General features: G+C 33.6%; 2 protein-coding genes across 4 annotated transcripts; one reads left to right on the forward strand and one right to left on the reverse strand.

Annotated features, from left to right (window-relative positions):
• Positions 1-4391: 4391 nt before the first annotated feature.
• Positions 4392-10412, forward strand: LOC104901765 (hypothetical protein). 3 transcript variants are annotated; one of them, XM_010689718.4, is made up of 7 exons: positions 4392-5383; positions 6430-7066; positions 7172-7249; positions 8248-8346; positions 8961-9153; positions 9254-9660; positions 9841-10412. In XM_010689718.4, the coding sequence occupies exons 2-7, from the start codon at positions 6449-6451 to the stop codon at positions 10057-10059; spliced, it is 1614 nt and encodes a 537-aa protein (XP_010688020.2). In that variant the 5' UTR covers positions 4392-5383; positions 6430-6448; the 3' UTR covers positions 10060-10412. The 3 variants fall into 3 exon arrangements, with proteins under 3 accessions (XP_010688020.2, XP_010688686.2, XP_057252030.1); XM_010690384.4 differs by having other exon boundaries at positions 6435-7066; XM_057396047.1 differs by lacking the exon at positions 4392-5383 and having other exon boundaries at positions 5690-7066.
• Positions 10413-10467: 55 nt separating this feature from the next.
• On the reverse strand, positions 10468-13521 carry LOC104901038 (flavonol synthase/flavanone 3-hydroxylase). Its single transcript, XM_010688817.4, has 3 exons — positions 12364-13521; positions 11578-11905; positions 10468-10835 (listed from the first exon to the last, which is right to left on the reverse strand). The coding sequence occupies exons 1-3, from the start codon at positions 12861-12863 to the stop codon at positions 10623-10625; spliced, it is 1041 nt and encodes a 346-aa protein (XP_010687119.2). The 5' UTR covers positions 12864-13521; the 3' UTR covers positions 10468-10622.
• Positions 13522-13561: the final 40 nt, after the last annotated feature.

Raw genomic sequence — 13561 nt, forward strand, 5'->3', positions numbered from 1 at the left:
ATGCAATGTTATTATTCATGCATTTACCCTTAAAAATGTAGCTATCTTATTTTGTGAATTGTGAATAAAGCAAATGGAGCTTTAACGAACTAATAAGGACAGCTCAATGACTTTTTAAACACATGAGAAAAAGGCCGTTCGTTAGCCCATCTTCATCTGATCACTCTCTCTCTTTCTCTGCTGCGTTTTATTGCCTCTCATTTTCAATCAAAATGATACTTCCAATCTAGATGCTAGAAAGAACTAACATGGATGGGAGAGAAATAAAAAGCAGTCTCGTCAGTAAAAGTAAGTTGAAAGAATGCAAAGTTTTGATAATTGATGGAAGGAAAATAACAGTCAGTCTTAAGTCTTTAAAAGGGAACGTCTTTAATTTTGATCCTCAATGATATTCTTTTTAGCTAAAGAGGAAAACTTTATTACAAAAATGATTTCTCTTTTTTCTTCTTTTAAGGGTATTACTCCCTTCATGCGTTCTAATTTGAAATTTCATTGCAATGTGGTTTCAGGTTTGGTTGTTGTCCATCAAGTTCAAAAGAAGTTAGGTTGATATGAGGCCATATATACTTGTGTGTTAATATAATTCTAAACGTAGATGTATAGGGGATAATGGTTAAATATTAATTAATTAAAAGAGTGAAAAGTGTTGCCATTATTCAAAATGAAGGTGTAAAACAGTTGTTCTATTTAGTCATGACAATCTAATGGGTGGCAAAGAGTGTAAAGTGTTGCAATTATATAGTAAAAGTAACTATGTGTAAATTAAAAAAAAACATATTAAAAAATAAAGTGTGTATATTAGAAAGGAACGAAGAGGGTATATAAAAATGATCTTAACTTTGGTGATATCGGCCCTAATTCAAATTTGATTAGATAAATAACTAAAAATGAACATCTCACATGTTCTAATTAGCCATATTACCATAACAACCTAATGGTTGGCAAAGACAAATGAAGGAGAAATTTTTAAATGTGGTCCTAGAAAAAACGCAAAATTTATGTTATTACTCATGTTCATGAACTAAAATGTGAGTGGTTAAAGCATAAGCACTCATGATCTAGAAAAACATGTTAACTCTCTCTCTCTCTCTTTTGAACTATCTCTTTTATTTTACAAAAGTTGATCATGATTCATGCCTCTAGCCATATTCCATATTGACAAATACACCCCATTTATGACTAGAAAAAAGAACATCATCCCAAATAAAAAAACTCAAGTGTAGAATATCTAAAGAGAATAGAATTAAAAGTATGTAATAATATAACAAAATGGATGGTCTAACTTGAGATATGTAATGTCATGACCCAAGCTAGATCACCAAAAAAACATGAGTATCGCGACTATAATTTATTTTAATCAAGTTTTATGACATAATTTCAAGATAATCTTGCTTCCGACAGCTCAAAGATAGAGGAAAGTTGATCCAATCAATATTGGACCAAGAACTCATCGCTAAACCGTGATCCGTGTGATTGTGTAAAGATGTAATGAGGTGGCTCCATCACATGTGTTGAGATCTTCTAGGATTTCAAAATAACTTTACACGGTGGAGTTCGTTAAATATCAGCCTAAATCAACGGCTTGTATTTTCTCTCCTAAAGATCTCCTATTTTCCCCCCGAATATCCTGCCCATATCTTTTCCTTTCTCACTAATCATGAGCCCTTAATATTATAAAATATGATTAGGATTCAAATATTCAACTCTATTTTGTAGAGTTTTCATAAAACACTAGAGGATCCAAACACGAATGTGATAAGACGAGGCTCGTTACAGGAAATAATTACGTCTATAAGAGAAGGATCCATAACTTCGAAACTAAAAATTACTTGAGTGAAACCCATTAACTAAGGGTCGTGTCTAATGTCTATGTCAACTTAAACAAGATCTTTTGTGCTGGGCCAAACCAAGTGTGCGTATATCATGTCTTGATCCGTTACTATGACTGGCTACTTATTATTAGTTTCAGGCCCATTCCCGTTATATTTGTGAATTGACAACCTTTTTCATTTTTATTGACGGGTGAGATTTGTAAGCTCCAATGCTTTTTTTTTTTAAGGAAAAGGTAGGCTAAATTTATTCAGTAAGTTAGGAAAACATTAATTTTCTAAATTTTCTTTGTTTGATTAAAAAGAGGTAAAAAATAGTTCTTGCAAAGAGGAGAAATAAAATCCATATATGATACTTTCTTTGTTCTTTCTTAATTGCCATATTTGGATTTCTACATTTATCGAAACATGATGTTGACTATGAAAATATGTAGTTATATATATGTAAAAATTATGTAAATGATATATTTAAAAAATACGCATAGATAGATATAGAATAAGATCTCATATGTCTATGTTTTTCTTTTACATGATAGTGTTTGATTATTAATAATGACTTGTTGATTATTACATCTAATGTCCAATAAGTCCAGTTGAGTAAATTAGTAGACACTATACTTAAGACTTCTATTCGAATTCAAATGATACTCATAGATTGGTATTGTCTCCCCTCTCCACAAGATCATTAAGTCTTCCCGCCACCTAAAAGCAGATACTCGTTATCTGGAATTTAGATCAATCATATAGACTTTTCTATAGCTAATACTTAGATTTCATATAAAATGAGAGGGGGTATATATTTTAAAATATACAATGATATATCATCACATAAAATATTTTGAGAGAAAATTCAACCTTTATTTTTAAAATATTCTTAAATTTATTAATATATGATTACGAGTTAAGAAAAATCAATAAGAACTATTCAAAAACTACAACCAACTCCCTCTAAAAACAGCATAAGGACCTGTTCTTTTCAGCATAAAACAGCTGAACTAAATTAAACTGAACTGAACTGAAACTGAACTAAACTGAATTGAACTGAACTGAACTGAAATGAATAGTGATATATGAGTGTAAAAGTATTGTTAAGAGCTGAACTGAACTGATCTAAACTGGTCTGTATTGAATTGAACTGAAAATAAGCTGGGGAGAACATGCCTTAAGAAGAGTTAAAATTTAGGTGAACACAACGTAACTATTAACTAAACATATGTGTTTGTAGATTGTAAAGTTAGCATGTGATATCATGATATTGATCCGATCCATGCATATATGTAATATGTGGTTTCAATTGTTATTACTCACTTGCGAACAATCACCGCCACTATTTCATTCCTTTACAATAAGGTTTCTCTTCTTTACCAAATAGTTATAGAATGAGACCCAAGAAAACAGTGGTGACTAGTGAAGCTATCTTCCCGTGTTCATAATTCACTGGTTTCCATTTATCCATGGCCACAAAAACCATATCATCAATGCATGGACACCTTTTTTTGTTTATTTTTATTAATAAAATGCCTACAGGCTACATGGACATCTCATATTGTACTTTCAAGTAATAAGTGTTTGTGGTCATCTCTCTTTAATACCTCTGTAAAGTTGAATGGTAATCATACATTCATACTAATCAATGTCATATAGTTATGTAATCATCAAATTAAGTTCAATGAAAGAGGTTCATATATATATAAAAAATTGTTCATAAAGTTCATTGTATATTTTTCTTCTATTTTTCGAAAATCAATAAATCATGGATGATATAAATATTTTGTTAATTGAGAGTATAATGATAAAAGATGGTGAATTGTATTTTATTACTTAAGAGTATAAAAGGATTTATCATTTTTAGTGTTCCCCTCATCTTCCCTTATGTAAGTTGTAACAGCATAATAAAGATAACTAAACTTTAAGTTATTATTTTGTTTTAAGTGTTTATTTTAATATCTTTGTTGCATTTTAAAGAACGTGCTTTAAATTTCTTTGTCGATTACTAATAAGGTGCTTTCAATTTCGTTGCTGCAATTTAAATTTACATCTCTCACTGCTATATAATATAAAGCCATAGGATTACATACTTTCTTTGTTATTTTTCCTTTATTGTCGATACTTTGACGAATATTTCAATAAAAAAAATGAGAGTAAAAAATTGCAAGTCAAAAAAGCAATGGAAACAAGACCAAATTACTCCATACCAATGTTGAAAGTATATATAATGTAGAACAGCGATGAATGTGGGTTGGCAGGTCAAAGGCAGCGCTCGCCGTGGGTTTAGTTGCTGCCTAGTGCCTATGGGCCCTGCAAATGCCATATTTATTCCGTGGAACAGCATTAAAAGCAATGTAAACTGGCTAAGTCAATCCCAACATTTAACAATTAGTAACAATTAACATCCATAGGCATGGCCCTCGTGTGCAGATGCAGATCTTTAGAGTTACACTTTCGAGTTTCGATATTTTAAAATATAAGACATTTACGTTTTATGAAAATTTGCTTTTAAAATAGAGGGAGTATTAAAGTTTACATTCTACATGCTACAGTTAGGCCTTTACCGAAGAAACAAAATCAAACAATACCACCTTCTAGTTCTTGATCCCCTTTTGTTTCTCTCTCCTCCAATTACTCCATACCTAGTTCGTCATAGCCACCCCTGACCCCTCTGACCACCATCCTTGTGACTTTCCTTCAACAAAAACAAAAAACAAAAAACCCATCTGTACAATTGTTTGGGTGATTTTCGTTTTTCATCCTAAAAAATAAAAATAAAAATAAAAACAAAATCTAAAACTATTGTTAGATTTTACTTTTACCATGAACCAACAAAAATCCATAAAAAACAAATTAATCCCAGAAGATTGTTGTTAAATCTGATTACACTTTTACAAACAGTACAAAAAAGAAAAGAGGAGCAAAAAAAGGCAGCCTTCCTATTGGCTATTATTATTTGTCATTTGATAAAGGATGGTTCTTTGAAGAGTTCAGAACCTAAATTTTGTCAATTTGAACACGAAATTATTGACTTCAATTCCCACTTCAGAAACCAACACGCCGGGAATTTGTGAAGCGGTTGCCGGAAACAATCTCGACAACAACTTCGCCGGCGTCTCTAGTTTCTTACTTTCTAGTCACTCTATACATCTTCTTTCTCTATAGTTTCTACTTATAGTCACTGACTTTATTCATCCTCTCTCCGAAATTCCCTATCTTTTTTCTCATTCATTTTCTTTCATCCTTCGTCCTCATTACCGTTAAATATCTTGATTATATTTTCAAAACAAAAAAATTATAATCCTTCTTGTAACCATTATCATATCTTCAATTTTTGCTATCTCATCTAGATCGATACCCCTTTCTTTCTCCTATATATTTTTTAAGATTCGGATTAGCAAAAGCATCGGTGCAGTTTTGTTTTGCGGCGGCATCGTGTTATAGTTAAAAAATAAGACTATTGCTTATTGAAAAGTTTAAGTTTGTTTGAGACTTGAGTAAAGTTACTTTTTGCCATCTTAGTGGACGACACATCTTCAATTTGGCCCCTCAGGCCTCAGCCTCAGGTAAATCTATATGTTAATCGTGTCTTTTTGCTTAGGACTATTTTATTTCTTCTTTTCGTCCCTTTTATTTTAATAATTTCATGATTCCAACTGCATCATACATCGTTTTTACTCTGTACTTTGATTCTGCTACGCTAAGTTTGTTTCACCGTCTTTTTATTTTATTTAAAATATACTTCCATCTGTTGTTCCTCATGTTATTGTTTTTGTTTCATCTGCTACTTTTATTAACCTCTAATGTTAATCATATTGTCTTGTGTTCTTTTCAACTTTTTTTAGGAGAAAAAGATATCCAATAAGCCTTGAAATAATTTTCTATCAATAAAGATTCATTAGGATAATAATAATTTCAGAATAAGTTGAGTAAAACACATAATGTCACTTTTTTTTAACTTTTCCAAAGAAAATTCTGTTTCTTTTTGAATCCGCTAATTTCACAACTTTTGATCTATTTTAGCTGGTTTTGCCATAATCAAGAAGTTTGTATGCTATGCTATTGGCGTATCTGGATTTGTGATACAATACTAGGAGTCTAGACTATGACAACTTTAGCCTATCTGTTCGAGCAATGTTGTTTGATTAATTATGATGTACTCCATATCTGATTTGAATAGTCTAGTTACTCGACCAGAGAAATTAGAGAAAGTGGACATAGTTGCCTGTGGGTGATATCTGCTATTGTACATTGTATTATGTCTTCAAAGACATATATGCCCTTTCTAAAAGGCATTACAACTTATAAATATATCTGTCAAACTCATCAATTCAATTCAATGTTGAGGTGTAGGAACTATAATTAATTTGTTAGTTAGTTGCCATATGTATTATCTTCTTTTCTTCCTGTCTTGTTGTGCATCTACATGACTATACTATAGTACCATACCACTATTATAATGCAATAAAGAATTAGGTAAGTGGTTTCCTTGGTCTCCCATGTATGTTCTTTTGTCCTTTGTCAAGGATTTGCATTATTAACAATCTTGATGAAAGATGCAACAGTAAGCCTCTTATATTTTAGGAGCTAAAATTTTTGTTTTTGTTTCTAGTGAAGCTGTATACAAAACAATGGCTGCCCATGGATCTGGGCAGATCAATACAGATCATGTAAGCGACTCAAAGGCAAAGTGTAGCAATTCTCTAGGAGAAACTAATAGTGCTAGTACATCGATTGGAGGGCCATCTTCTAATTTTCCTTGTGAATATCATTCACACTTGGATGAGGATGCAAAATCTCAGAATTTTTCTCGTATAGAAGAAGTTGGAGACCAGACACATAATATCCCATTCTCTGTAGATAATTCTACGGAAAATGGAGTTGCTCCTAGTCGGCTAATGTCCAATGATTCAATAGCAAGAGGAAGCAGTAGCGGTGCCTCACTGAGAAGGTTATTTAGCCTATCTGGTGCTTCAAGACCTCACTTGGACGAAGATTTAGAAAATGAAATTGTTTCACAGGCTGGAGATATTGGAGACAGGACAATTAGCAGAAGAGGTAGTCAAAGAGAGAGTGCACGGTTTTCAATGGAACAAGGGGTAGTTTTTCCAATTCCTGAAGAACTATTGGATTCTTCTGGCTTTTGGTCCCATGCTTATTTCAAGTCAAACACAATCTCTCCTGTATCACCATTTGTGTCAGAAATCATTACTCCGCCTCCCACCAATGCTCTCTTACCCAATAAACAAGTAAGTTCACCTTTAGATATATTGGCTACGGCTCTTGTTTACTTATTGTATGATTTGAATGGTTCATGTGCTTCAGCTTCACCAAATTACATTATCGAAATATAGGAGGAGAAGAAAGAGCTGCCACCACCTCTTGAATACGGTGCCTACCTCATACATTTGGCTGTCTTTGGAATTCTTGGGGTAAATGCTTTAATTGTCTGTCATACATGATTTTTGATAGAATATCTTCCTAGCATAGTGTTGCTCCTGGTGCCTTTTCTCCTTATTTTATAGCTCCTGATATATAGTGTTGAACCATGTGCATGCTCCTGATATATAGTGTTGAACCATGTGCATGCTCATACTTAATCTTTGTATTTTTGTTTTATTATATATTAGGCTCACACACTAATTTGATTAGAGAGACTGGTCATAAACGTTGGATGTAGTGAGGGTTTCATGATATTGGAAAATGAGTCTGCCATTACATATAGTAAGTAGAAAGTCCTGCGCTTACACATTTTGCTGCCAAATTGAATCATGTATTCCCGCATCAACTCTATATTGTCATCATTTTGCAAACAGGGATTAGTTTTTTTTGTACAAATGTAACTCTTGCTATAATATAGCATGTAATCAAATAAGATGAAATGATACTAAGGAATAGAAACTTCAATAGTTTTCTGACTTTTGAGTGTTTCAATATTGCTTTCCTATTATATAATATGAACAAAAGTATTGGATTGAGCCATAGTGTGTGTTCAATAATTATTTTCTTCTACACCCATTTGTAGTTGTACTTTTAGAATATAAAAGGGTTGTCCATTGATGATTTGGATATTATGTGGAGAAAACTCGAAAATTATGGGTTAGAAAAGTTCTTAACACAATAAATATCCTAGGAGGTGACTCACTGACTGAAGGTAGTGGCTGATGCACATTTGATCTAATCAGAGACCTCACAGTTGCTAGCCCGAAATTGTGCATAAAATTTCAAGAATATGAACTTCAAAGAATGAACAGCTCTACATGTGTCTCACTTGATAAAATTTTCTAGATCTACCAAAGGATGAAGATGAAGGCAGTTATAAAGAGAATTTTGAGCAGTTATAATATGTTATTTTATTATGTAATGACTACTGCTTTCACATGTTATGATTGTAGCTTGAGTCTTAACTTTGCAACAACTTATGTCACAGGTCCTAACCAGGTATCTACTACAGAAATTGTTTGGCCCAGGTGATGTAGGTGTGACAAGTGATGGAAGCATTCTCTATCTTGATCTCCCATCAAATATGGTACTTTTCTTTCTTAATATACGATGATTATTCAACGGCTACAAGAAAATTGTAGCCATTATAAATTTATAACAATTGAAATCTTAGCCCTTTATATATATAGATTAATTTTGTCCATTGATTTAATTGAACCTTGAAAAACATAGAAAAAGTCATTTTTTCCTTTTGAACTATTTTTCGTCAGATTTTTTTATAACCATTAACAAAAATTTGTGGAAAATGAAGCCAATTATCATTTTAATGTACAAATTCATTAAATTTTAAATATGAATTATCATTTAATTATAAAATCAACTTAATGAATGACGTGGATTTAAGATTTAAAATGAATGATCCAAGTCATACAAGTTATGGTGGTTATGATTTTGTCCCTTAATTTACTGGTCTTATATGAGTAACTAGTCTTTCGATTCACTACATATATAAGTCTGATTGTCTGAGTAAGTAACTAACTCTTAGGTGCTCAAACTCCTGTCCAAAGGTTTTACTTTCTTTTCTATGCATTCTTGCAAGTCTTAAGAACTAACTCTTTCTTCAACATTTGACTTTTCTACCTCAACAAGCAAGAAATAGGATAGGTTGCTTTTTCTTATCTGACTTGGGAATACTTGTAGGTTGGTTCATTCTTGATGGGATGGTTTGGTGTTGTTTTCAAAGGCAAGATATCAAGTATGTCAGATCACCTAGCAGTTGGTCTTTCCACTGGATACCTAGGAAGCCTTACCACATTCAGTGGTTGGAATCAGAAAATGCTCGACCTTAGTGTTAGTGGCCATTGGGTTTTTGCGCTGTTGGGCTTTGTTATAGGTAATTGGCTTTTGACAGCAACAATGTCCTTTGGTTTTTACTGTCAACTTCTTATTTGATGTTTATGATACCAAATTTCTCCACCTTTGCTCCATCTCAGGGTTGTTCCTTGCTGCTTATTCTATTATCTTCGGGATTGAGACAGCCAAGGGTTTTAGCAGGCTTCTTGAAAATACTGAAAAAAGTTCGAGCTCCAACAAGTTCAGTTTGAATAGCTTTAAGAGTCGCCTGCTAGTTTTATCAGTGTTGATGCTAGTGTGGGGTGGTTTGTTGACCACAAGTGTGATCTTGGAGAAGAAAGAGTTTAAAGATGGCGGGAGTGGTGCTCAACTTTGGTTGGGTTGCCTTGTTGCTCCTTTAGGGGTTTGGATGAGGTGGTGGCTTGCTCGATTAAATGGGCGTGGGTTGGGGAAGGCAGGAAGGTGGAGATGGGTCCCATTTGGGACATTGGCTGCTAATGTCTCTGCAGCATGCATGATGGCAGCTCTTGCTACAGTGAAAAAAGCAGTGAGATACTCCCTAATTTCGAAACTTTCTTGAAATTTTATTTTGAATTGTATTCAAAATGGAAAATGAAATAGTACATGTTTCAATGCTCTACAACTATTAATTGTTTGCATTCCTCTAGTTTGCTTGGAAATTGTTAGATCTTATTTGAGTTTCTAAAGTTTTGTGTGCTTGGTATAGGTGAATACGAATGACTGCAACACAGTTGCATCAGGATTACAACTTGGTCTGATGGGATGCTTAAGCACTGTTTCCACGTTCATGGCTGAATATAATGCAATGAGAGAGAGCAGTCATCCTTTCAGAGCATATGCATATGCATTGATCACTATTGGGATTTCATTTGGTTTGGGAACCTTGATATACTCTGTACCTGTGTGGACATTGGGGTACAGTTAAAGCTCGAGAATATTCTAGCATCACTCAGAATCCAAAAGCTATATTCATATCTAACTTCATTGTTCATCAAGAAGTTTGAAAATAAAATTTGCGGTTTTTGAGAAGAAGTGTAAATTGAGGTCGATTAGGCAAATTTCGTCTCTGCTGATGCATATGCAGTTGAATTGAACCATTGTAAATTGGTAATGATAGAATGTCAGAATTCTGTTTTGTGAGTAAAATCTCATACAGAAAACAATACACGTACCGTTGTATTAGACAAGTCTCTTTTTTTTTTCATTATTCAGCCAAATTTTTATAACGTGTAATTCTTCCAATGACAAATATCAGCCAATTGATGGAGCATTGATTCATATTATTGTGATTATGAGAAATCTGCTAAAACATGTCATGAAGAACATGACCAGAAGAGGTAATTTAAAGATTTATTTGGAAAGTAATTTGATAGATAAGATACAATACTATAGATGTGTCGCTCAGAAGTAAATATAATGGAGATGCAAGAATAATCGAATTTCAAAGGTACTGCACTAGAAGTAATAGTAAAAAAAGCGAGTCGGCCTTCACTGAGGGAGCTTGTTAAGCTTGCAATACTTGTAATCAGCAAACTTCTTAGTCTTGTAGTTAGCAGGATTTTGTTCGTTGATGAGCTCCGGGATAGGCCCCACTTGGTGCTGTGCTGGGGGTTCAATGAACACCGGCCAAGACATCCTTGTTCTCTCTTTGGTCACAGTTGTTCTGTGAAGCACTGCTTTGTATTTTCCATTGCTCAGAACCTGTCATTGGATTCATGGTTTCCCAAAGGCCCACATGCACCAGTTTGTGTCAAAATACCATAATGCAAGATGTAATTTAAGTTGATATTGTACAAAACTTGAAAAGCACTAAATTGTCACCTATTCATCGACTATGCAGATCAGGTGATCCTAATTAAGTACTGCAGCAAGTCGTAAAACTCTGTGGTTCAGTTAAATGATAGCTATCACCTAACCCATCAACATGATCCCCGTGAGCCCTTAAATAACTCCCGAACTCTTGAATAAAGGTAAAGCTTATTCACCACTAGAATATATACCTCTTGTTGGGTTACCTACCAAACTTCCACATCACTATATATGACTAATTTTCTTTCAATCTCTTTGCCTAAAAAACAAGCACCATGACTATATGTTCATATTATAACAACACTACTTGAATGACAATGCATATGGTCTAGGCTCTAGGCCAAAATAAAAAACATGCGAGTTCGCAATCTTTTCTAAAAGTGCATTTTTTTACAAGTTTTTTTTTTTTTGATTCTGGAGATGTTTTAATACTATCTCTATACCCCATCTAATCCCCATCCCCCTAAAAAGATACTCAAATCATTTCTTCCATCTCGTCTCCCTTATCCATATCCGTCCTCTTTTATTCATAAAAACAGACGCTCTATGAATATTATATTTTTTGTTGGAATAAGACATTAATTGGAAAAATAAATGTAAGATGGAATTATAAAGTATGATAGGTAGGCGATACCTCAAGTTGATCACCAATGTGGATGATGAGGGCATTGGGTATATAGTCGACATTGTACCAGAGTCCATCTCTAGAAACTTGAAGACCAGCAACATCATTAGGGACAAGAATGGTAAGCAAACTCAAATCGGTGTGAGCAGGCACTCCAAGTGCTAATTCAGGGCATGGACATGGCGGATAGTAATTAATCTTTGCCAAATACACCATTTCTTCACCGCCTCCTGCTTCCTTCATCTTATTCTCCTCCAGACCAAGTCCTTTTGACCAACATTTCATTAGCTTTTCAGTTACTCCTCTTAAGTATTTCGCGTACTCTTCATTTGCCTCCCTGCATTCATATTTCTAACTTTTTACCTCCACTCAAAATCACCATTTTTATCATCAACACAAAATTATATTTTCAGGTACAGTTCGACAAGAAGATATATATATGAAAATCATATGGAGGAATCCACCAAATCTTACATAACACAAATTATATATTTATGTTTAGAAAACATTTCCGTGAAAACATGTTATAACTATTAACAACAAAGGCGGTGTGATTAGATAAATAATATGAATGTTCCTCCATCACAGTCAACCAATGGATTAAGTGAATAATTCCATATACATAAGGCCAAAAGATTCGATGAAAGAGTTTTAATATATGAAGAACATGATTTCCTCCCCAATTAAAAATATAAAAAAACAGAGTATTCAAAACATCAAAAATATAAAATTGAAAAGAAAGAACATGAAAAAACGTAATGTAGTTAAAAGAGTAATAAAGGAGAAGGAAAGTACCTATAAGATGGAGGGTTTTTTGGCCAAAAATGGTAGTTAATGGCGGAAGGAGGCCAAATGTTATGAAACAAATGATCAACCCAAGATCTAATTGAAACATCATCTTCGTTTCGTTTATTACTAAGCTTAGTTCCATAACCTTCAGCACCTTGATAACCTGGAGGTGGTTTTGCATAAACCTCTTTTTCTTCCTGAGGAAGCTCAAAGAATTCTTTCCCAACTCTCTGCAAATTATGAATCACTTGAGTTGGTATTCCATGGTTAACTATTTGAAATAAACCCCACTCTTCACTCGCTTTCGATATCAAACTCACAACTCTTTCCTCATCAAAGTCGTTGATATCAATGGTTGGCACTTCAAGCACAGACCCATGCATTGTTGTCATTGCTGGCTGCTCATTCTCTGCCCTTATGAACTCTAATGGAATGCTATCTATTGATGTTTTACCTCCATTCTTATTGAACTTAAAGGCTATGTTCTGCACTTTTTCTACCTCCATTGTATATGAACTCAGGATTTTCTTTTTATTGTGTTTAATTTTTGGTTGTTCAAAAAAGAAAGAGGAGATGTGCGTTATCACGCGATAAATGAAGTCCTTATATAGAGGCTTATTAAGCGCAACTACCCCAGTTTTTGAATAAGAGAGTCATTATAGTTAATTATAGTATTTGAGGAGTGCTTGGTAGAAGCTAAGGAGAGGACGAGCTGAGTTCATTGCTTTAAAAGTGACAATGTTGTCACGTTCCTACGATCATATGATATATGACGTGGGTGCATGTGGTTCACTTTATAGATGTTACCAACCATGTAAAATTATGCCCTTATACAACTATACTACCAATTTACTCCTCCGTTTTAATGCCTTCATCATTACCATTTCTTGATCCTTAAACCTAACCACCGTCATACTATGATCATCCTCTACATAGGCTTATATAAAGACATCAAGTATAAACAAACTTTGGGACTTTCTAAGTGGAAAGTTGTTGAGTCTCTTTTTACTTTTTGTTTCCTATAATTATCTAATGTACTTTCTTATTAATAATGGAGTAGACTGAATAAACGAGCTCAATCTAATATAGTTATGATTATGATGGTAAAAATTGTCTCATGTTCCAACCATGGTATATGCCAAAACCCTTGGAGAGTGAGGGAGATAATAAGCCATCTAACTCTCCAACCTTAGTGCTCCAAAAC

This window comes from Beta vulgaris, chromosome 1, assembly GCF_026745355.1.
Source record: "Beta vulgaris subsp. vulgaris cultivar EL10 chromosome 1, EL10.2, whole genome shotgun sequence".
Classification (NCBI taxonomy): domain Eukaryota; kingdom Viridiplantae; phylum Streptophyta; class Magnoliopsida; order Caryophyllales; family Amaranthaceae; genus Beta; species Beta vulgaris.

What these genes read in the sequence shown, in the direction of transcription:
- LOC104901038 (XM_010688817.4), bottom strand. Translation starts at nt 12,863, where the DNA reads ATGGAGGTAGAAAAAGTGCAGAACATAGCCTTTAAGTTCAATAAGAAT. An exon ending in AAAAACCCTCCATCTTATAG is followed by an intron (nt 11,906 to 12,363) that starts GTACTTTCCTTC and finishes ATATGAATGCAG; the next exon opens with GGAGGCAAATGAAGAGTACG. An exon ending in ACATTGGTGATCAACTTGAG is followed by an intron (nt 10,836 to 11,577) that starts GTATCGCCTACC and finishes ATCCAATGACAG; the next exon opens with GTTCTGAGCAATGGAAAATA.
- LOC104901765 (XM_010689718.4), top strand. Translation starts at nt 6,449, where the DNA reads ATGGCTGCCCATGGATCTGGGCAGATCAATACAGATCATGTAAGCGAC. An exon ending in TTGATCTCCCATCAAATATG is followed by an intron (nt 8,347 to 8,960) that starts GTACTTTTCTTT and finishes GAATACTTGTAG; the next exon opens with GTTGGTTCATTCTTGATGGG. An exon ending in GCTGTTGGGCTTTGTTATAG is followed by an intron (nt 9,154 to 9,253) that starts GTAATTGGCTTT and finishes GCTCCATCTCAG; the next exon opens with GGTTGTTCCTTGCTGCTTAT.